Source organism: Cherax quadricarinatus, chromosome 3 (assembly GCF_038502225.1).
Source record: "Cherax quadricarinatus isolate ZL_2023a chromosome 3, ASM3850222v1, whole genome shotgun sequence".
NCBI classification, from domain to species: domain Eukaryota; kingdom Metazoa; phylum Arthropoda; class Malacostraca; order Decapoda; family Parastacidae; genus Cherax; species Cherax quadricarinatus.
Window position 1 is genome coordinate 62297579 of NC_091294.1, and position 23838 is coordinate 62321416.

The 23838-nt window shown below is 42.2% G+C and overlaps 1 protein-coding gene across 1 annotated transcript in view; it reads right to left on the reverse strand.

The window, feature by feature from the left end:
• Positions 1–2607: 2607 nt before the first annotated feature.
• Positions 2608–23838, reverse strand: part of LOC128705845 (uncharacterized) — a 234015-nt gene continuing 212784 nt past the window's right edge. Inside the window, exon 5 of the mRNA XM_053800964.2 lies at positions 2608–4106. Within this exon, the coding sequence (XP_053656939.2) occupies positions 3837–4106 (270 nt within the window). The 3' untranslated portion in view covers positions 2608–3836. The remainder of the gene's footprint in view (positions 4107–23838) is intronic.

Sequence of the window (23838 nt, forward strand, 5' to 3'; positions counted from 1 at the left end):
GGGTGGGAGTTGAGGGGTGAAGGTGGGAGTTGAGGGGTGAAGGTGGGAGTTGAGGGGTGAAGGTGGGAGTTGAGGGGTGAGGGTGGGAGTTGAGGGGTGAAGGTGGGAGTTGAGGGGTGAGGGTGGGAGTTGAGGGGTGAAGGTGGGAGTTGAGGGGTGAAGGTGGGAGTTGAGGGGTGAAGGTGGGAGTTGAGGGGTGAAGGTGGGGTGGGAGTTGAGGGGTGAAGGTGGGAGTTGAGGGGTGAAGGTGGGAGTTGAGGGGTGAAGGTGGGAGTTGAGGGGTGAAGGTGGGAGTTGAGGGGTGAAGGTGGGAGTTGAGGGGTGAAGGTGGGAGTTGAGGGGTGAAGGTGGGAGTTGAGGGGTGAAGGTGGGAGTTGAGGGGTGAAGGTGGGAGTTGAGGGGTGAAGGTGGGAGTTGAGGGGTGAAGGTGGGAGTTGAGGGGAGGGGTGAAGGTGGGAGTTGAGGGGTGAAGGTGGGAGTTGAGGGGTGAAGGTGGGAGTTGAGGGGTGAAGGTGGGAGTTGAGGGGTGAAGGTGGGAGTTGAGGGGTGAAGGTGGGAGTTGAGGGGTGAAGGTGGGAGTTGAGGGGTGAAGGTGGGAGTTGAGGGGTGAAGGTGGGAGTTGAGGGGTGAAGGTGGGAGTTGAGTGGTGAAGGTGGGAGTTGAGGGGTGAAGGTGGGAGTTGAAGGTGGGAGGGTGAAGGTGGGAGTTGAGGGGTGAAGGTGGGAGTTGAGGGGTGAAGGTGGGAGTTGAGGGGTGAAGGTGGGAGTTGAGGGGTGAAGGTGGGAGTTGAGGGGTGAAGGTGGGAGTTGAGGGGTGAAGGTGGGAGTTGAGGGGTGAAGGTGGGAGTTGAGGGGTGAAGGTGGGAGTTGAGGGGTGAAGGTGGGAGTTGAGGGGTGAAGGTGGGAGTTGAGGGGTGAAGGTGGGAGTTGAGGGGTGAAGGTGGGAGTTGAGGGTGGGAGTTGAGGGGTGAAGGTGGGAGTTGAGGGGTGAAGGTGGGAGTTGAGGGGTGAAGGTGGGAGTTGAGGGGTGAAGGTGGGAGTTGAGGGGTGAAGGTGGGAGTTGAGGGGTGAAGGTGGGAGTTGAGGGGTGAAGGTGGGAGTTGAGGGGTGAAGGTGGGAGTTGAGGGGTGAAGGTGGGAGTTGAGGGGTGAGTTGAGGGTGGGAGTTGAGGGGTGAAGGTGGGAGTTGAGGGGTGAAGGTGGGAGTTGAGGGGTGAAGGTGGGAGTTGAGGGGTGAAGGTGGGAGTTGAGGGGTGAAGGTGGGAGTTGAGGGGTGAAGGTGGGAGTTGAGGGGTGAAGGTGGGAGTTGAGGGGTGAAGGTGGGAGTTGAGGGGTGGGTGAGGTGGGAGTTGAGGGGTGAAGGTAGGAGTTGAGGGGTGAAGGTGGGAGTTGAGGGATGAAGGTGGGAGTTGAGGGGTGAAGGTGGATGTTGAGGGGTGAAGGTGGGAGTTGAGGGGTGAAGGTGGGAGTTGAGGGGTGAAGGTGGGAGTTGATGGGTGAAGGTGAGTTGAGGGGTGAAGGTGGGAGTTGAGGGGTGAAGGTGGGGTGGGAGTTGAGTTGAGGGGTGAAGGTGGGGTTGGGAGTTGAGGGGTGAAGGTGGGAGTTGAGGGGTGAAGGTGGGGGAGGGGTGAGGTGGGACTTGAGGGGTGAAGGTGGGAGTTGAGGGGTGAAGGTGGGAGTTGAGGGGTGAAGGTGGGAGTTGAGGGGTGAAGGTGGGAGTTGAGGGGTGAAGGTGGGAGTTGAGGGGTGAAGGTGGGAGTTGAGGGGTGAAGGTGGGAGTTGAAGGTGGTTGTTGAGGGGTGAAGGTGGGAGTTGAGGGGTGAAGGTGGTAGTTGAGGGGTGAAGGTGGGAGTTGAATGTGGGAGTTGAGGGGTGAAGGTGGGAGTTGAGGGGTGAAGGTGGGAGTTGAGGGGTGAAGGTGGGAGTTGAGGGGTGAAGGTGGGAGTTGAGGGGTGAGGTGGGAGTTGAGGGGTGAAGGTGGGAGTGGGAGTTGAGGGGTGAAGGTGGGAGTTGAGGGGTGAAGGTGGGAGTTGAGGGGTGAAGGTGGGAGTTGAGGGGTGAAGGTGGGAGTTGAGGGGTGAAGGTGGGAGTTGAGGGGTGAAGGTGGGAGTTGAGGGGTGAAGGTGGGAGTTGAGGGGTGAAGGTGGGAGTTGAGGGGTGAAGGTGGGAGTTGAGGGGTGAAGGTGGGAGTTGAGGGGTGAAGGTGGGAGTTGAGGGGTGAAGGTGGGAGTTGAGGGGTGAAGGTGGGAGTTGAGGGGTGAAGGTGGGAGTTGAGGGGTGAAGGTGGGAGTTGAGGGGTGAAGGTGGGAGTTGAGGGGTGAAGGTGGGAGTTGAGGGGTGAAGGTGGGAGTTGAGGGGTGAAGGTGGGAGTTGAGGGGTGAAGGTGGGAGTTGAGGGGTGAAGGTGGGAGTTGAGGGGTGAAGGTGGGAGTTGAGGGGTGAAGGTGGGAGTTGAGGGGTGAAGGTGGGAGTTGAGGGGTGAAGGTGGGAGTTGAGGGGTGAAGGTGGGAGTTGAGGGGTGAAGGTGGGAGTTGAGGGGTGAAGGTGGGAGTTTAGGGGTGAGGGGTGGGAGTTGAGGGGTGAAGGTGGGAGTTTGAGGTGGGAGTTGAAGGTGGGAGTTGAGGGGTGAAGGTGGGAGTTGAGGGGTGAAGGTGGGAGTTGAGGGGTGAAGGTGGGAGTTGAGGGGTGAAGGTGGGAGTTGAGGGGTGAAGGTGGGAGTTGAGGGGTGAAGGTGGGAGTTGAGGGGTGATGGTGGGAGTTGAGGGGTGAAGGTGGGAGTTGAGGGGTGAAGGTGGGAGTTGAGGGGTGAAGGTGGGAGTTGAGGGGTGAAGGTGGGAGTTGAGGGGTGAAGGTGGGAGTTGAGTGGTGAAGGTGGGAGTTGAGGGGTGAAGGTGGGAGTTGAGGGGTGATGGTGGGAGTTGAGGGGTGTGGACAAGATTTTAAACAAAAATTATTGTGAATGTCTTGAAGGATTGTGATGGAATTTGCGATATACTTAAAGGATTTGGGTGCGACTTGAGGGACTATCGTACGACTTGAATGACTATTGTACGACTTGAAGAACTGAAGTGCGACTTGAAAGCGTTGGCTTGACTTTAAGACTTTGGGTAGGACTTGAGTAATATTAACAAGCGACTGGATGTCTTATAATGGAACTTAAAGAAATAAAATAGGACAATAAGGATTAGGGTGGTAGTAGAAGGATTTCCTAGGGATTAGCAGGAGTAAGTTGGGACTTGGAGAATTATTATTCAATTTGAAGTTTTAGAGAGAGACTTGAAGAATTATTGTTGTTCTTGATTAATCAGACTTAGACTCATTAGACTTAAAATTGAGGCTGTATTTAGCCACTTATGACTACCCATGGAATGCGAGTTGGATTAAGAGTGAAGGGAAGAAGGAGACCTTACATCTGAGGGTAACTTGTAACAGAAGATCCACCTACAGAATTTACGAAGATGGACGAAAATGTATAGTAGGAAATTAGGACTTAGGGCAGATTTAGATCCATGGCTGAACTAAAGAGATACGGTAAACCTAGTGGCTGCAGCGATGAATTTGTGACACAAGATTCACTAATTCGCTAATGCCATCAAGGTGGATCAATTGGCTGAGGATGGACTAATGGTTTGAAAATAGACTATTGCTTTTAAACTCTACTAATGGTGGGACAGTGGACTTGAGTGTGAGGGTGGGTTTAGCAACGAAAATGTTTTAACAAGGTGGATTTAGGACTGAGTTCTAACTTAAAGGCTGGGAATGGCCTGAGGAATGCCTTTATCCTTAAGTGCTGAATGTGGCCTTACTGACTGATGGTGGACCGTGGACTAAGGGCAGACTTAAGGTTTGAGACTGTTATTTTGAACTGAAGGCGGACTTGGGATTTGGGGAGGCTGAGAGTCATCTAATGGAATACCCTGAACGTCAGAGCATGTGTTAGGCAGCAAGAAGTCGTCCATATCCTCGTAGCAAGCTTCCGTGTCAATGCTGGTCCTGTTTGCACATTTTAAGTGGGCAGGAAGGGCAGGCAGTGGCTGCAGGTACTGTGTGTCAGGGCGGCTCACCTTCACGCTGGGCTGAACGAAGTGGATCGGCGGGCGGTACTCCACCTGTTAACATTAACTTATTAGTCCGTGTCTCACACTGTTGTGCTACTGAGTTTGCAAATCTTTTTTTTTTTTGTATGCAAAGGTGACTGCTACTTGAGATGCTCAGTAGGTGATGTATATACCTTGGCGAGTCAACTGACGCATTTAACTAATTACTCCGGCAGGCCGGAAACGGCATGGGTTTTATCATGTATACAACAGAGCCCTTAGTTCCGTAGACTTTAAAAAAACAGGGCCTTCCTGTTTTCTGTAAAATAATTTGGGACTGTGAATTGAGAATATCGAATCCTATAATGTTACTTGTCTAAACATAAATTCAAATAGACTCAAATGTAATTTCTTTATGCACTCATAAACTCACACAACTTCACATTCTTCTCTGAACTGACATCGTATTTCTACGTCTGTCTCATGACCCCGTTCTTGCACGCCACTATATTAACACTCTTTACAAACATCTCCTTATCAATACACTTCTCACATGTTACTGTCGAGTATATGAAATGTTATGTGAATACAGTCACTTTGGAACAATATGATATACTTGAGTGCACTGTTTTTCTTGATTTGTAAGCGTTTACTTATCGGTAGACAATATAAGAAGTATCAAGTTTATATTATGTAGAAAAAATGGAGATAATGCAGGTTAATTGTCTATTATGTTGAGTCTCTGATGAGGGTCACAGTGTAGTGCCATCTATCCAAATATTTTGGAAGAAAGAGGTAACTCAGCAACATTAACAAAACTGCTATAGTTTTGGGTAATATTGGATGTGCTGATTAATTATGACAGTAAATATGACAGTAAATGGTCCAAGTCGGACCGAAACGTCGTCGTAAGCTCCTCTCTCCTATGTGTTGGTTATTTATGTATCGTTCCAGTCACGGTATTGTGCCTTCTTGAATACATTGTTAATGTTGTTTATACAGCATGCATGTGTTGTTACATGTGTTGTCTAACTTCTTCGATATTATCGCAAGCGTTACTTAAGATACAAGTGGACACAACAGTCTTTTGTTTATGACATATAATATTACGGAAAGAGAACGAAGTGTGCCACAAAAGGAAGGTGGGAAAAAGATATTGAAATGATTACGCATTTTTTCTTCAAGTATCTAAGGTTGTTTATCTTGTAAGTCCTGCACAAAAACACTGATATTATTTGTTTTGTTTTTAACCTCGTGATGCAACCGGTAATTTTATATTTTAATTGTGTGTCTATCTTGGTGATTAATACCTGACACGGAAAGAAGAAGTGATTTTTCTTTTACTTTTAAGGTAAACTGTATCAACTTTAACCCCCCTTTTCCGAAGTTCTTCGAGAATAAGCCATTTTATGGTATTGATAATAATATAGTCGACATATATCATTGTTCTATATCCATCTGAAGTTTATAAGAATGATGTTCGCAAGTCGTTTGGCTTCAAACGATTCAATATAAAGATTAGCCAAGACAACGCTGATGACTGAGGTAATCTCAATCCCATTATATTGGCAAGATAACGTGAAAGCTTCATTTCTAACGATTTTTGATAATGCAGAGGTTTGATAGTTTGGTCACCAGGATAACAACATCAAGACCAATTTCTTGATTTTTTTTATATTGAATTCCAATATTTTGGTTGGTAAATCTTCTAAGCATTTAAGATGGGCGTGATAGTCAGGGCTTATTAATTTTACCTGTTGATGTGGGACACAACCTATTCCTGAGGATGCTTGTTTTAGAGGTACATTGAGGAGACTTGAGGATTGTGTTATGTTCGGTAGAATTTTTTATTTAAGGATGTTCATTGTCTTAAGGAAATATTTTTGTGCACTCTCGTGGCGAAATGGGTTCATACATTTGTGCTATTCAGAACAAAAATTTACGATATCCCCTCCACTATCTGTGTGGATGGTGGTGATGGCATTATCCCTTAATATCTTTTTCAATGTGCAGCTGTAACATCTAGGTAAAGAAGAACGGAAAGTATGAAGACGGTTGGATGTAGAGACTCACTGCACGAATTCTTTCTGAAAATCCGATCTCTGATAGCAACAGTTGCGAGTGACAGTATCACTCTTTTGCTTGGGTTCGGAGAAGCTCTTGACAGATATTAGACTCAGACTCTGTGCTTCAGTTTCAGTAGAGATTAAGAGTCAGTTCTTTAGTTTTTTTTTTTTTTTTCATGATTTTTAGGTCCCCCTGTATGACTCACGAAATCGTAATGACACGATTGTGCTGGTTTGGAGTTTTATGACTCACTCGCCACGAGTTTAATCCCCTCCCGTGGTATGGTCTCCTCATATGATTCAATGTGCTTCCCATATGCGATGGAATTTAATCTTACTTTGTGTATTTATTGAAGTTATTTTGATGTGTCGATACATAATACTCTGTAGTAAATATGCTAGGTGCCTGGCTCTCTATAATGTTCCTGTGGATAGAGTAGAAAGATTCTCGGGGCATTTCTTAATGATTTAATGGCCACAGGAATATATATTATAGTCCGGTACAGTTAGTTGTTTGGGCGTTGATTTAGGGAGAAGAGTTCAGCTAGACAATCTTGAATAAAATATTGCCTACTTCGTCAACTATTGTCATTAATTATAAGTCTCAGTCACTCTCTACATGAAGGAATGAAGTTGAAAACTCAATAAGATTCACCCTCTCATTTTTGGACAGGGTCAAGCCAAGCCAGTGGCAGACACCTTATTAAAATCTAATATTTAACGAAGCCCTAAACCCAAACCTAAGTATTTCAATCTGGGTTTAATTCCGACTTTCAGATTCAAATTGGTGTTCACGTTGGGGTATTTTCAGGACTAACAGGATGCATAGCCTTGAATTTATTAAAGAAATAAGTCAAATTTATCTTCATTTTTAATATACTTAGTTCCCGACTGAACGAGAACACTAAAAAAATAATGGATGCCCCAACAGCTGAAAACAACTATAATATTTATGATGATTTTTTTAAGAATATTCAAATTCATCTTCTCACAATTTTAAATAACAAGTGGATTGCTATCTCTACCTGCACAACATAAAATAAATGTGTAGTGACAAAGACATCATTACTGACAAGATAGCAACAGGTGTCTACTCGATCTACTGATGGTAACAATGTTGATGTTTACCTGGAGAGAGTTCCGGGGGTCAACGCCCCCACTTCCCCATGGAGATAAGAGGAAATAAACAACAACAAGAACTAGAAAGAAAATAGAAGAAAACCCAGAGGGATGTGTATATATACATATATATGCTTGTACATGTATGTGTAGTGTGACCTAAGTGTAAGTAGAAGTAGCAAGACGTACCTGAAATCTTGCATGTTTATGAGACAGAAAAAAAGGACACCAGTAATCCTACCATTATGTAAAACAATTACAGGTTTCCGTTGTACACTCACCTGGCAGGACGGTAGTACCTCCCTGGGCGGTTGCTGTCTACCAACCTACTACCTAATTTATTTATATATATATATATATATATATATATATATATATATATATATATATATATATATATATATATATATATAACTGTTACCACAAACAAGTGGTATTGAATCAGTGACTGGCCGAGGATTCGAGCCCATGTCGTTTTGGCCCATGCCTTCTGGTGATCGAAAATCACATGATACCTTATAGCCCACAGGACCACACAATTCTACAAGAACCAAGCACCCAGCCACGCTAGGCGTGTTACTCTTGGTAACAACACTGCGACTGGCCGAGGATTCATCTCAGTATTATCAGCACCATCCACAGTCCCCACCATCCTCCACCACCCACCCACACTCAGCCTTCTCCACCTGTGGTATTCTCCACCTTTGTACCGCTTACACACTGGGTCAAGACCAAGAGCTAGATCTTCTATGTGCCACCTTTAGAAAGCCTAAGTGTGTAAGTCTTCAGATTATGCAAATTTCTTCAAGATTCTCGTATGGTGTTGAGGCCGCAGCTGCGACACCCATCATTATCCGCCCCTCCGTCACCGCCTTCGCTTCTACACCTACATCAGTTACGATATTTTCTGTTTAGAGACAATTTCTTTTGCATATGAAGACGTTTGCGTGTGTGAGACATTCACAGTTCTTGTGTACTCAAAGACTTGTACCTTCAGTGTAGACCTAAGTATTATTTTTTTTGTGTACATGTTTATTTTTTTTGTGTGTGCAGTATATATGTATGTTATTTTGTGTTAATTCTCTCCACTGTCCTAAACATTATATACGTGTGTCAACATTTATTATTTGTCTCTTGTGTGCAGTGTTGTACTCGTTGCCCAGTTATTCACTCCGTGTGAAGCGCTTAGTTATTTATTTTACCATATGTTCTTTCAGTGTTGTATTCTGCACCATATTTTAGTATTGTGCATTATTCATTTTCTCCAGTACTTACATTATTATTATATTTTTTGTCCAGCATTTTCCTTGTGTTTCCCTGCTGCTATTTTTTTTTGCGTTGATTCAGTCGCTCACTTTTCCAAGTGTACTAAATTACCCATTTATCTCTGTGTGTACCATTTTTCAATGCCAAACAGTGACTCATTCCCTTGACTTTTCGCAGACATAGTGCCATTATCTTGTATGCAAACAAGAGAATTCTCTTCATATATTTGTCAGAGCAAGATCTTGTGGCAAGAACATTTATCTGATAAATGACGTTAGTGATCCTTGTTGTGGGTGTGCCCTGCCACTTTGAAATGTTCAGAATTCCAGTTTTGCATCTTGTGTCTTTTTTTATTAATTTTATGAATATTTACACAAATAACCCGAACATAAAAGAGAAGAGCTTGCGACGACGTTTCGGTCCGACTTGGACCATTTACAAAGTCACACAAACGAAAAGAAGAGACGGAGGGAGTATATATAGGCCAGGAGGTGGTAGTGGTAATAGTGAAGGTAGAAGGTAGCAGTGGGGAAGGAAGTAAGGGGGGAGGTGGAGCCAGTCAAATACTAAGAAAGAGGAGCATTGCAAGGGAGCTAGGTGCCCAAAGAGGGTAGGAGCAAGAACACTGAGGGAGGGGGCAAAATAATAAATAAATAAATAATGAAGAAACAAATACCCAAGGCAGAAGAAAGACAACCCAAAGGACAAAGAGGAAAGGGGAAGAGGGAGAAGAAGAAAAAGGTATCAGGTTTAAGTCACGGGTGTTCTGAAGTTTGGAGCATTTTACGACGTAGTGTGAAAGGAAGCCAGGACTAAGATTCATACAAGGAAAGTTGTGTATAAAGGGCGAATTCAACCAGACGGCGACTGTTAAAGTTGGAAGTAGGGTAGACAGTTTTAGCAGAAGACCAGTCAATAGGATGGCTGTGATCTCTAATGTTGTTAGTGTCGGCAAGCCTAACATTGCTTTCGTGCTCCCTAAGTCTGTCAGAAAGAGAACGGCCAGTTTCTCCAAAGTACTGAAGAGGACAAGAGGAACAAGAAATAGAGTAGACACCAGGAGCATCTACAGAGGGAGGAGAGGTATGAACAAGATTAGTGAGAAGAGTGTTAGTCTCGCGGAAAGTAAGTTTGATTTCTAAGGAACGGAGAGAGTTGTTGAGATTAGAAAGACTGGAAATGTAGGGAAGGCAGAGGACAGAAGAGTTCCCAGGAGTAGAAAGTTTGGGAGAGAAGAAATTACGTTTAGCACGTGAGAGGGCAGAGTCTATGAAATGGGAAGGGTAGCCAAAATGGGAAGGGTAGCCAAGACGGGAAAATGAATTATGAAGAGTGGAAATTTCTGATTCAGGGAACTGAGGATCACATATGCGGAGAAAGAGGGAGATAAGTAGACTTTTCTTGACAGAGGAAGCATGAAAATTAGTGAATATGCATAAGCTTGCGGTAAACGGAAAGTCAAAACCTGTATCTGAGCGGTGGACATGAACATCAAGGAAAGGAAGCCTGGAATTAGGTTCCCATTCAGCTTTAAACTTAATGGAAGGAGCAAGGTTATTAAGAGCATCAAGAAATGGTTGGAAGAGACAAGAGTCATGAGGCCACAGAGCAAAGATGTCGTCTACATAGCGGAGCCAGAGTGAAGGGCGCACATCGATGGTAGGAAGAACAGTCTCGAAGTATTCCATGTAAAGATTAGCAATGACACCGAAGGTTTGAGAATAATATTTCCCTTGGAAGGAAAACGAATTAGAGTCCACACAGAGGCGGATAAGTTCAAAAAAGACATCAGTAGGTATAGGGAGATGACCCTTCATTGGCCTTCTCTCTAAGGAATTCATAATTTATTTTCCCATCTTGGCTACTCTTCCCATTTCATAAACTCTGCCCTCTCACGTGCTAAACATAATTTCTTCTCTCCCAAACTCTCTACTCCTGGGAACTCTTCTGTCCTCTGCCTTCCCTACATTTCCAGTCTTTCTAATCTCAACAACTCTCTTGTTCCTTAGAAATCAAACTTACATTCCGCGAGACTAACACTCTTCTCACTAATCTTGTTCATACCTCTCCTCCCTCTGTAGAAGCTCCTGGTGTCTACTCTATTTCTTGTTCCTCCTGTCCTCTTCAGTACTTTGGAGAAACTCTCCGATCTCCTTCTGACAGACTTAGGGAGCACAAAAACAGTGTTAGGCTTGCCGACACTAACAATGCTCTTTTCTGTCACGTCAGAGATCACAGCCATCCTATTGACTGGTCTTCTGCTAAAATTGTCTTCCTTACTTCCATCTTTAACAGTCGCTGTCTGATTTTCCTTGCATGCATCTTAGTCTTGGCTTCGTCTCTGTTGATGCCTTCCTTTCACACTATATTGTAAAATGCTCCAAACTTCAGAACACCCGTGACTTTACCTGATTCCTTTTTCTTCATCTCCCTCTTCCCCTTTCCTCTTTCTCCTTTGGCTTGTCTTTTTTCTGCCTTGGGTATCTGTTCCTTCATTATTTATTTATTTATTATTCCCCCCCCCTCCCTCAGTGTTCTTGCTCCTACCCTCTGCGGACCTCTAGCTCCCTTGCAGTGCTCCTTTTTCCTAGTATTTGACTGGTTCCACCTCCACCAGACTTCTTTCCTCACTACTACCTTCTACCTCCACTACTACCACTACCACCTCCTGGCCTATATATACTCCCTCCGTCTCTTCTTTTCGTTAGTGTGACTTTGTAAATGGTCCAAGTTGGACCGAAACGTCGTCGTAAGCCCCTCTCTTCTACGTGCGGGTTATTTGTGTATCGTTCGTCACGGTATTGTGCCTTTTTTGTTATTTAAAACCCTGTATTTAAGCCTCTTATTCTTTCCAACTTTTTTAATGTTCTTCCTTCTTTTAAACTCCTCTTTCGTTCTTATGAGGCTGCTCTTATTGCTACCCGGCGTCGTAAGAATCAGCTTCCTTTCCCCATTTCCTGAAACCCAACCCTCTTGGCACTCCCTTTCCTGATCATGCCCGTCTCCTACTTCAACAGCTTATTCTTTCTACAAAATCTCAGGTTAAAGATGCCTTCTTCACTTTCCGTCAGCGTCAACGTGCTCTCTTTGCGGCTCTTCCACAAGATCTCTGTAACCTTCTCTCTACCATTGCTTTTGACACTGCTCGCCTGAATTCCCAAATTCATTCTTCTAAACTACGGAATAAACTACGTCTCATCTCAGATACCCCTTGGTCTAAATTCTCCCTTACCGACTGTGTTACTAACTTGTATTCTGTCACACTCTGTCAATATGAGCTTGAACTTCTTGGTTTTGGTCTTTCCTTTGCCACTTCGCCTACCCCTCGCGCTGGTAATGCCCTGATTAGCTCTTTTGATTCTTTTCATCAATCTTGCTCCCGTAATCTTCCTGACTTGTCCACTTTTCATGGCTCTCTCCTTCCTGCTCTTGATAGTCTGTTTTCTAAGAACCAGCACCTTCCGTGCCGTTACCAACTTGCCCTTTCTTCTCTTAAATCCAACACTAACATTGTCATACTATCTTCTGACAAAGGTAATTTGGTAGTTGTCCTTGATCGCGAGGATTACCTCCGTAAAGCTGATGTCTTGCTCTCTGACTCACGTACCTACACTCTTCTCGTTTCCAACCCTCTTGATCGCATCAAGAGAACTTTCAGCAAGAAACTAAGGACTCTCTCCGACCTCTGTCCTCCTGACTTTGACCTTGTTCAACGTTTTCGTCTCATCTGCCCCTCTCTACCCTATTTCTATGGCCTTCCCAAAACTCATAAACCTGATATTTCTTTGCGTCCTATCACGTCCTCTAGAGGTTCTGTCTCTTATTCCCTTGCTTCATGGCTGGCCAAATCCCTTACTCCATTTCTTGGTACTTTTTCTCCTGCCCACCTCCGTCACCCTCAAGACTTCATCGAACGGGTTCGCTCTCTCCCGACCTGTAAGATGCTCACTCTTGACGTTGAGTCCTTCTTCACCAATGTCCCTCTTGATGTTATCCTTGGTTTCCTTAGAGAGAAGACCAATGAAGGGTTTCTTCATCTCTTTATACCTACTGATGTCTTTCTTGATCTTATCCACCTCTGTGTGGACTCTGATTTCTTTTCCTTCCAAGGGAAATATTATTCTCATACCTTCGGTGTGGCTATGGGCTCTCCTTTCTCTCCTGTCCTTGCTAATCTTTACATGGAATACTTCGAGACTGTTCTTCTTCCTAACATCGATGTGCGCCCTTCACTCTGGCTCCGCTATGTTGATGACATCTTTGCTCAGTGGCCTCAGGACTCTAGTCTCTTCCAACCATTTCTTGATGCTCTCAGCAATCTTGCCCCTTCCATTAAGTTTAAATCTGAATGGGAATCTCATTCCTTGCTTCATTTTCTTGATGTCCATGTCCATCGCTCAGATATAGGTTTTGCCTCTTCCTTTTACCGCAAGTCTATGCACAGTGGCATGTACATTCACTACTTTTCTTTTCATGCTTCCTCTCCATTTTTCTCCGTGCTCTCTGCATATGTGATCCTCAGTTCCTTGAATCAGAAATTTCCACTCTTCAAAATTCATTTTCCCGTCTTGGCTACCCTTCCCATTTCATAGACTCTGCCTTCTCACGTGCTAAACGTAATTTCTTCTCTCCCAAACTCTCTACTCCTGGGAACTCTTCTGTCTTCTGCCTTCTCTACATTTCCAGTCTTCCTAATCTCAACAACTCTCTCCTTTCCTTAGACATCAAGCTTACTCTCCGCCAGACTAACACTCTTCGCTCTAATCTTGTTCATACCTCTCCTCCCTCTACAGATGCTCCTGGTGTCTACTCTATCTTGTTCCTCTTGTCCTCTTCAATACTTTGGAGAAACTGGCCGATCTCTTTCTGACAGACTTAGGGAGCACAAAAATAGTGTTAGGCTTGCCGACACTATCAATGCTCTTTTCTGTCACGTCAGAGATCACAGCCATCCTATTGACTGGTCTTCTGCTAAAACTGTCTTCCCTACTTCCAACTTTAACAGTCGCCGTCTGGTTGAATCCTCCCTTATACACAATTTTCCTTGTATGCATCTTAGTCCTGGCTTCGTCTCTGTAGATGCCTTCCTTTCCCACTACATTGTAAAATGCTCCAAACTTCAGAACACCCGTGACCTAACCTGATTCCTTTTTCTTCTCCTTCTTCCCCTTTCTTCCCACCTCCTGGCCTATATATACTCCCTCCGTCTCTTCTTTTCGTCTGTGTGACTTTGTAAATGGTCCAAGTCGGGCTGAAGCGTCGTCATAAGCTCCTTTCTTTTATATGCGGGTAATTTGTGTATCGTTCCAGTCACGGTGTTGTGCCTTTTTTGTTATTCATCAATATTTCTTTGAACAAATTCACTCTTAGTGTAATTTAAATTTTTTTTAAGGAGTGTTCTCTTTGCTTTGTTTGAGTTAATTGTTTCACTTAATTTGCAATTAAGAGTTAAAGTGTTCAATATATACTATATTTTACCAGGGTATCTTTTTATTGATAAATTGACTTATTCTGTAACTTAATTGTATCGTTCAAATTGTTATTCTACAGTGATTAATTTCCTTTCATAATTTTTTTAAATATTTTTTTGTACTCTATTTTGTTTAATTATTATTTATTTTTTAAAGAATGATAATTGTAATTCAATGTTATCTCTTCAGTATTACAGTTAATATTAAAATGTTGCATTATCATTACATATTAATTTGTTTAGTGCCTTTTTTCAGAAAATTTGTTTTTCCAGCCTATTTCCAATTCCATACAATTTAGTAAATCTATTTTAAACTTTATGCATTGATTTACAATTTTTATTATCAAATTTCTTTATTGAATTAAGAATAAAGACAGCTCACCCTTGAAATTAACTCAAATTACAGTTATATTTCCTTTTCTTTTATTTTCACAATATTTTATCTTGCAAAGCAAATTTCAGTGAGTTTTCTTTTCTTATGCAGTGTGTTCTAAACATTCTATTTACTTGTGTAGAATTAGTTAAATATCTTTTATTTCAATTTTCACTTCTTATCACATATGTATAATTTTTATTATTCATTGTTCTTGCCTTAATTGTTTTTGTGCAAGTTCTTTGTCATTATGTCTCACATACCTTCGAGTGATATTTTAGTGAATGGCGACAATCAAGCCTCTCAGGCTAGCGCTGCCCCAGTGAACATCCCTTATAGTCCCTTACCAACTCGAAGACAATATCTAGTTCTTATGAAATATGTTTGTTCTCACAGCTTGTATCCAAGATTTGTCACAGTGTTGCGGAATGTGAAGTTCAGACTAAATCTTTATATATATGTGTATTGTATATTAACGTAACCGAGTGGTCAGCCACTAGTACAGCTGTCACTCCTATCTGGGATTGTTGCATGTAGGATAGTGTCTACTGTCCCTGCGATGGCTACTTGTTAAAGTGGTAGTTCCTCCCAGGGGACGCCTTTTTGAAGAAAACCTACTTGAAATGAGTTATGCCATGTTTTGTGTCACGTCCCGTTGCAGAAAAGCGTTTCTGTTGTGGATAGTGCATTAGTGTTTCCGTGTTCCAGATGGTGTTATCCTAGTTGACAGAAATCCTTGCAAAGTTAGGAGTTGTATGTCGAGTAATTACATGTACGATCCGTTTCTCCCTTGCTAATATTTCTTGCAATAGCGTTCATTATTTCAACCAGGGAGAGTCCATCCATTCCACTGAGCCAGTTCATTCCTCCAGTAAGAAAGTTCTCCTATGTCCCTAGTAAAAGATGATGGAGGTGAATTCTGTAATGACATTTTTTAAAATTTGTGTACCTTGTATAAAATCTTTAACCTGATGATTTTATAGCAACTCGTACCAGCTTAGCTCAAATTGTTTTTAGAAGAATCTGTGAAGCACTCCATAAATCAACAGTAGAATTTACAAGAGTCAATAATACTCGAGCAAAGATGACCAAAATAAAGTAGGTTCGAAAGCTTTGCTGACTAACTTCAACAAAAGTCTGCAATGCCTAAGCTAGACCAAAAGTTTGTTGATCCTTATCGACTAGTTAAACATATTAATGGCAATAAGTATAAATTTAGAGAAATTAGTACTAGTTACTATAAAGAATCGCATTTACATAAGAACATAAGAAAGGAGGAACACTGCAGCAGGCCTGTTGGCCCATACTAGGCAGGTCCTTTACAATTCATCCCACTAACAAACATTTGACCAACCCAATTTTCAATGCCACCCAAGACATTAGAAATACATTTCAAATTATATAATTCATCAATACAGATTATTTACATTTAACTCCAACTCTACTAGGGTGAGATTTACATATGCAGAATGGTTATCATCTCTGGGAGGATCAAACTCTGTTGCACTGGCTAACTCATGCCAGTTAGTATGCGATGATGATGTCCCTACATCATGATGTCCCTACATTGCCAGACAGTCTGGCAATCCTCTTCACTCTGTACCCTCTACCTCTGATACTAAGTCAAACGATCAACCTGTATGAAGCCTACTATGTAGGCGAAACGTTTCGGAATAAAGTTGTCTAACTGTTGCATATGTGTCTTACCTAACTACATGACAAGTATTGAGAAATCATCAAGTATCAATTGTAAATACCAATTCAGATCTTCCTCAACCATGGCATGAGTTAGCCAGTGCAACAGAGTTTGATCCTCCCAGAGATGATAACCATTCTGCATATGTAAATCTCACCCTAGCAGAGTTGGGGTTAAATGTAAATAATCTGTATTGATGAATTATATAATTTGAAATGTATTTCTAATGTCTGGTACAATATCAGCTTATTAATATTATTTTTTTTTTCTTTTTTTTTTATGATCAAGCTCTTTCCAAATTCTGAGATTTAACAGTCTAGATTTGAGTGCACCAAGTCTGCTTTCTGTTAAACACTTCCTTCTCTGTACATATCCTCCCTCATAATCCGTAGATCACATGAATACAGATTGATCGATCAGTTTTTTTATCACTTTTATTGTATAATCCCACCATTGAGTCTATTAATTCTATGAATTATGATATATCATACCATGATATATCACAATTCAGTAAGTTCCATTACAAGGTGAGTCTCAAGGTGAGTGAAAATACATGACGCCTTAGACCACTAGACCACACAATCCTTAACAATGGTGCATCTAGCCATGCTTGATGCTGTACCCACCATCGAAGGACATACGGTGGTGCGGATGCCTCTGGGCTAATTTCATTCTACTCCCTGTTTGTGTACTAGCTCAACAAGCAGTATATTATAGTAACCACGAAACGAGTGGTATTGATCAACAGCAACCCTGCACTAACCAAGGAGCCAAACCCATGCTGCTTTGGCCCATCTCATGGTGAGCAAAAACGCATGATGCCTACGCTAGAAGGAAAATGAGAAGCCTGTAGTCGTGTGATGGACATTCATATCAAGGTAAGGAAGCAAATAGATTCCCAATCAAATCTAAACTTGATAGAAGGAGCAGAATTGTTAAGTGCATCGATAAATGGTTATAGGAGATTTGTGTTATGCGGCCAGAGAGTAAAGATGTCATTTACATAACGAAGCCAGAAGGAAGGATGCACTATAACAATAGGAAGTAGAAAGGTTTTGAAATATTACATGAAAAGGTTAACAAGAACAGGGGATAGAGGAGAGCCAATAGCAACACCGAAGGTTTGAGAGGAAAATTTACCTTATAAAGAAAAAGAATCAGAGTCCTCACAAAGGAGAATAAGATCAAGACAGACGTCAGTAGGTATAGGGAGATGAAGTAACCCTTCATTGGCCTTTACTCTAAGAAAATTGAGAACATCATCAAGAGTGACATTAGCGAAGAGGAACTCGACGTCGGATGTGGTCGACCACAATCGGTGAAGTCTTGACAGAGAGAAGCAGCCCAGCCACCGTGGAGAGAAGACGTCGTCGTTCCTGCTCTTCAGCTGAGCAACTCTGAACACTGTTGCTCGAGAATTTTCTTGGGTTATCCTGAGTAGTTCTTCACCAGAGCTGAGAGGAGACTTGCTTGCAGTCACTTCGAGCCCCATCCCATCAAGAGGGTAAGGCGGTGACTTGCTTGCTTGTTCACCCCTCTCATCCCCATCCCCCCATCCTTCCCCATCCTCCCCTCACCCAAACATCAACACTGGCCCACACACTTAACACACTACATACATTGCTATCCTTCTGACTTTCCTATCTTCTTCTTTTTCGGAAACTTCGCTTTGGCGAGTTAACACAAGGCATTTTGACCATCCGGTAGCCCGTGTGGTTTTTTTAAAATCCGGCCGATCTTAGCCTTGGGCCCTTTCCCCTCACTACTCGAGGGTAGGCTATCTTAGGGGCTGACCTTCATAAATCAGCTGAAATAGGATGTTAGGCTAACATTAAGGAAAGATCCCTTTTTGTTAAGCAACTCCTCTGCCAGATGCTCCTTCCTAGACATCATGGCGAGGATACGTGTAAGATTACGCATTTATGGTAATCAAATGTCCATGAAAGACATTCTAACATGTATTTGCTCCAACTCAACTGTTGCTCCAGTGGATGTTTTTCAAACCCACGCTGGAGCAGTACTTCTCCTCTCTTCGGAAGAAGAGTTACTTCAACTGCTGAAGCATGATGTCCTGGATAAACTGAAGACTTCTGGTGTTACCCCAGTTGCACCTGAGAGCTATCAAGCTCAGAGGACTGTGTTTGTGGCCAGAATCAACAGTTTTATGAAACATAGCACTGTGAATGAAATTGTTGAGGACATTAATACAGAGAATTCTGAATTTAGGGCTGTAGAAGCACATAAATTCTCTAATCCTAACAACAACAAGGTAACCTTAAAGTTAATACTTGAGACACCTGAGGAGGCCAAACTTGTGTGTCAAAATGGCTTCAAATGTTTTGGCACCAGATGTACACCTGACCAAATCTCTCTTGAACGCTTTGTCAGTGTGACACAATGTTTTAAGTGTTATGCCTTTGGTCATAACAACAACAAATGCAGTACTCAAGGGCAGATTTGTAGGATTTGCTCTGGCCAACATTCGTATCGAGATTGTAACAACAAAAATACACCCAAATGTGTCCTCCGCAATGGAAAACATCATGCTGTTTCTGCTATTTGTCCTGAAAGGAAAAAGGAAATGCAGAAAATTCTTGAAGCCAAGAAACTGTCCACTTCTAAGAAGACCACTCCCCAGGCACCGCCAACGATGTCCCAAACTTCCTTCCCAGCTCTGCCTGGATCAAGTGGGACTCCTCAGGTCTCTACCAATGGTTCCAATGTTTGGAATTCTGCCCCTCTTGGAGCGCCCCAATCTAACCCTCACTTACAACATACACAAACGCAACAACAAGGTTCAGTCTCATCTCCTATGTCTCAGGTATCCACAGCCGGGGATATGACGAGAGCACAACTAATGTACATGATGGCCAAAGACATAGCAGGTGGTGACATTCAACTCTGCTCTCAGGTTTTAAATGATCTGTTAATGGCTAATGGGATCACTCCCATCACTATCCCAGAAAATGTGAAGGCTATTATGACCCAGCCTTCTGATAACAAGAAGTATGTACCATATTCTACATCTAAAAATAAGCCTAAGTCATCACTGGCCCAGGGTTCGCCCACCTCGCGAACCCAGGTTGTCAACTCCCCTCAACCCGATAAGTCAACACCTGAACATAACAATGCCCCAGAAATTAGTGCCTACTCTCCCGCTATTGCAGCTGATCCTGTTGAACAGGAACTTTCCCAGGGTAACTCACCTTGCCTACCTAATATTCCCTTGGAGCCTCCACAGTCTCCCATTAACTCTCACGAGCCTCTGCTTCCTGTAACTGGGAATATCATACCTCAGTTTTCTGATGATGACTCTAACGATTCTAATGAGTCTGTTAATATTACTACCTCTAGTGAAGATGATGACATTTTTAATACACAAGCACCCACGCAAAAGTTCCCTCCTCCCCTTGACGAGTCCAGCAGGGATAGTGTGGATACAACACGTGACATTACTTGCAGGCGTTCAGACCGCAGTACACGAGCGAAGTGCAAGAAATAATGGGGATTACAATTTTCCAACTTAATGTTCAACATTTCTTTAATAACCGTTACCTTCTTGAGGTTGAACTACATAATTACAATCCCGATGTTATACTTTTGAACGAGACAGCTGCAAGAGTTGATCAACATATTAAATTACGTGGTTACTCTACTGTGGAGAAATCGAGAGGACCCTTTAGTGGTATAGCCATCTTAGTTAAATTAGGCTATACATTTAAAAATATTCATGTTGATGAAGATAACATTCTTGCAATAGAAATGACAACGTCTCATGGACAACTAGTGATAGGAACTGGATATTTTCCCCCGAGACAACCATATATAGAGTCAATTCCTCTACATAGGATATTAAGCAGGAATATTCCAACAATTCTAGCTGGAGATTTTAATGCTCATCACCCTGCCCTCTTCAACTGTGGAGCTGGTATTCCACTGGGTGACTTAAAAGGAAAACAACTCTTTAATATCATGACAGCTAGAAACTTGTCATTTCAAGGCCCATTCTTTAAATCGTACATTGGACCTCATCCAGGGACACCAGATATAGTACTGACAAACAGAGACTGTGACATCTTCCACTGTCGTATATCTCCTGGTGGAAACGTAGGATCTGACCATATCCCTGTTATAATACAACTACAAACTTCTCCATTTAGAATACCTGTACCTCCTAAACCCAATCTTAACACCCTAGGATTTGACCCCTTCAGGGCATATCTGGGTGAGGATGAAATTGTGTCATTGGAAAATCTACCTTCCAATGCAATTGATGATGCAATCAGGTCCCTGCATAATCGAATAATTGAAGCTACTAATGCAACTTGTCAATTAGCTTCCACAAAGATATACCAACAATATAAACCTACTAGGGAAATTAGAGACAATTTATCAAGCAGAATGTCGAAGGCATCTTCAAACGCGACAACCACCAGCAGCTACACTGCACCGATTAAGGCATGAATTAATTAACATGATTAGTCATCACAAACGAGACATATGGAAATTTCTAGTTCTTCAAGCTAATCAGTATCAACGTGAACCAGCAAAATTTTGGAGTAAGATCCGACAACTTTTAGGGGCAAAGCACAAGGCTCCTAATTACCTAGTTCATACCTTCACTGATGAGGATGATGAAGATGTTGAAATTAAACTTGATGATCCACAGGACCAGGCTAATTTGATGGGTGATGTATGGGAGAAAATTCTCTCCCACAATAACAGTCGTCAATTTAACAATAATCATTATCAGTTGGTAAATGAATGGAGAGATGAGAACTTGGATGATCTACAACCACTACCTTCCATCGATACTTCAACTCTTGAAGATACCCACCCGCTTACTAGACCTATTACATTACTAGAGATAAGTCAGGTTATTGGAAGAATGAGAAATAGAGCCCCTGGCCTCTCTGGAATAACAATGAAACAAATAAAGTACCTACCTAGAAATTGTAAACAGTCTTTGGTAAATATCTTTAATGCCATCTTGGCCTCAGGACATTTTCCAGTGGTTTTTAAGACTGCTAGGATGATCTTTCTAGGTAAGCCCAATAAAGACATCCACCAACCTGGGAACTATAGACCTATATCTTTACTTGAAGTCACTGGAAAAGTTCTTGAGAAAGTCATTTCCAACAGATTGAACTACTATATGGAGTTTAATCACTTTTTTACTGAAAAACAAATTGGCTTTAGAACACATAGAGGTACCAATCATGCAATAAATGTTATTTTCGATACTGTAGCAAGTCTAAAACATCAGGGCAATCTTGCCTTAATTGCCACCAGAGATGTTCATAAAGCTTTTGATAGCTTATGGCATGATGGCCTTATATACAAACTCATTGACCTACCAGACCATAACTGGACTTTTCTCAGATTAATATATAATTTCTTAACTCAAAGAAAAATCATTCCCACCTTTCATGGCAGGTCGACAGAGCCTTTTATACCGACAGCTGGTGTCCCACAAGGTTCTTGTCTAAGTCCAATTCTGTTCAACATTTATGTGAATGACCTTCCTCAACCAGAGTTTAATGACACAATTGTGACACAGTTTGCAGATGATGTTATTCATGTCGTCTCATCAACTCCAGTAACAGGAAAATACAAGTATGAGAGAGTCATAGAAAAAATGAATATTGAACTTCGTAGAACATCTAACTGGGAAAAGAAATGGAGAATTACAACTAATCCTGACAAGGTCCTTGTTAGCACGATAGGATGTTTTGCATCAACAATTGAAGATAAAGGGGGTATCTCCATCAGAGGTACACCTGTAGCCATTAGAAACCCTAACAAGATTTTGGGATATGAAATAGACAGGCTGCTCCACTCAACATCTCATGTAACTAAAAAGATCAATATAGCCAAAGCCGGTCTTAGCAGTCTCTTTCGATTCAATCAAGCCCCTCAACATGTCAAAAAACATCTGTATAAAATGATAATAAGACCAATACTCGAATATCCTTGTGTCCCAATGTCATTAACAACAAAGACCAACATGCTACGGCTACAAAGGGTTCAGAATAGAGCTCTTCGCTTCATTACCGATACCAGGAGGAGAGACAGAGTTAAAATGGCAGATTTACACATACAACAAGATATTACTGCCATAAATGTACGCCTCGACACTCTAAAAAAGAAACAACTCTATTCAATGCAAGAACTATACATGCCAGATAGAGAACATCCTATACAAGTGGTAAATACCACGGATTATATAATCAATACTCCTCCTCACAGGACTCAAAGAATGACTCTCCCACAGAGGGTCCGTCGTTTTATACATAAAGATGATTACCATCGACCCATGATATTGAGCAACCTCCCTGATGAAGAAGATTGGGTAGCACCAGAACCCTTCTATGTATACTAAGAAAATCATCGCCCCCAATTAGGGAGACATCTTATATAACAATCTAATGTAAAAATTATGCTACTTACCATGGCTGGACACCACCTGTAAGAAGCCATTGTTGCGTCATTCCATAAACTGGCCAGAAAATTATTGCCTTTATTGTCGCATAAATATCCGTTGTGCAATCGCAAAAAAAAAAAAAAAAAAAAAAAAAAAAAAAAAAAAAAAAAAAAAAAAAAAAAAAACAATTGCAACTTGTATAATTACTACCAATTCAGAGTCATGTACTTATATATCTGTTATATCTATGTGACTCTGATGGGTTAGTCTTATACCTCTTAAAGAATATCTTATCATTTCACGTACACTTTTTAAATTACACCAAAGTGGTTGGGCCACTTACCTTTTATATCCTACCTCTCTCCCCCCTCCCACCCTTTTCCAAAATTTCTATCCTTACCCATCCTTCTTCCTTACCCATCTCACCAAAGCTCTGGTCTGGATACCGAATACCGAATACCGGTGAAGTCTTGAGAGTAACGGAGGTGAGCGAGAGAAAAAGTTCCAAGAAAAGGAGTGAATATTTGCCAGCAAGAGGCAAGAGAATAATAGACAGAACCTCCGGAGGAAATGATGGGACGTAGAGGGATATCAGGCTTGTGAGTTTTGGAAAAACCATGGAAATAAGGAAGAGAGGGGCAACTAACACGGAAACGTTGAACGTTTTAGGAGGGCGGAGACGAAGTACGAAGCTTATGGTTGAAAGTTCTATTGATTCGATCGAGAGGGTTCGAGACGATAGGAATGTATATGCGTGAGTCAATGAGAAAGAGTTGAGCTTTTCCAAGGCAATCCTCCCTGTCAAGGACAACCACGGAACTGACTTTGTCAGAAGGAAGGATGACAATAATAGTATTAAACTTAAAAGAAGAAATGGCAAGTTGATAGCAACGAGGGAGATAGTAATTCGGTAATTCTTAGACATCAAACTGTCATGGGCAGGAATGAGATTGCCACAAAAAGTGGACAGGCTAGGCAAATTTCGAGAGTGAGACTGGTGAAAGGAATCAAATGAGCCAGCACGAGAGTTGTGTGAAGTGGAAAAGGAAAGACCAAAACTAAGAAGTTAATATTATTCATCTATTATTGATGAATAACACAAACGTGAAATATACGAGGACCATTATTGACGAAGCGTTTCTCCTGTACAACATGCTTCCTTGGTCAAATGCAGGAGAATTCAACAGTGGAGACAGCAGAAGCAGTTTTATGTGATCAGTCCATTACCCTAATGTATAGATTAATGCATAGTTATTTAGCCAGACCTTGTATACAAAGAGCAGATGTAAGGTGGAGCAGATGTAAGTGAAGCAACTGGGTTTGACGTCACAAGTCTAGCTGCTTCACCTACTGAGGCAACAAAATCTTGATTAACAGGACAAATATGTAC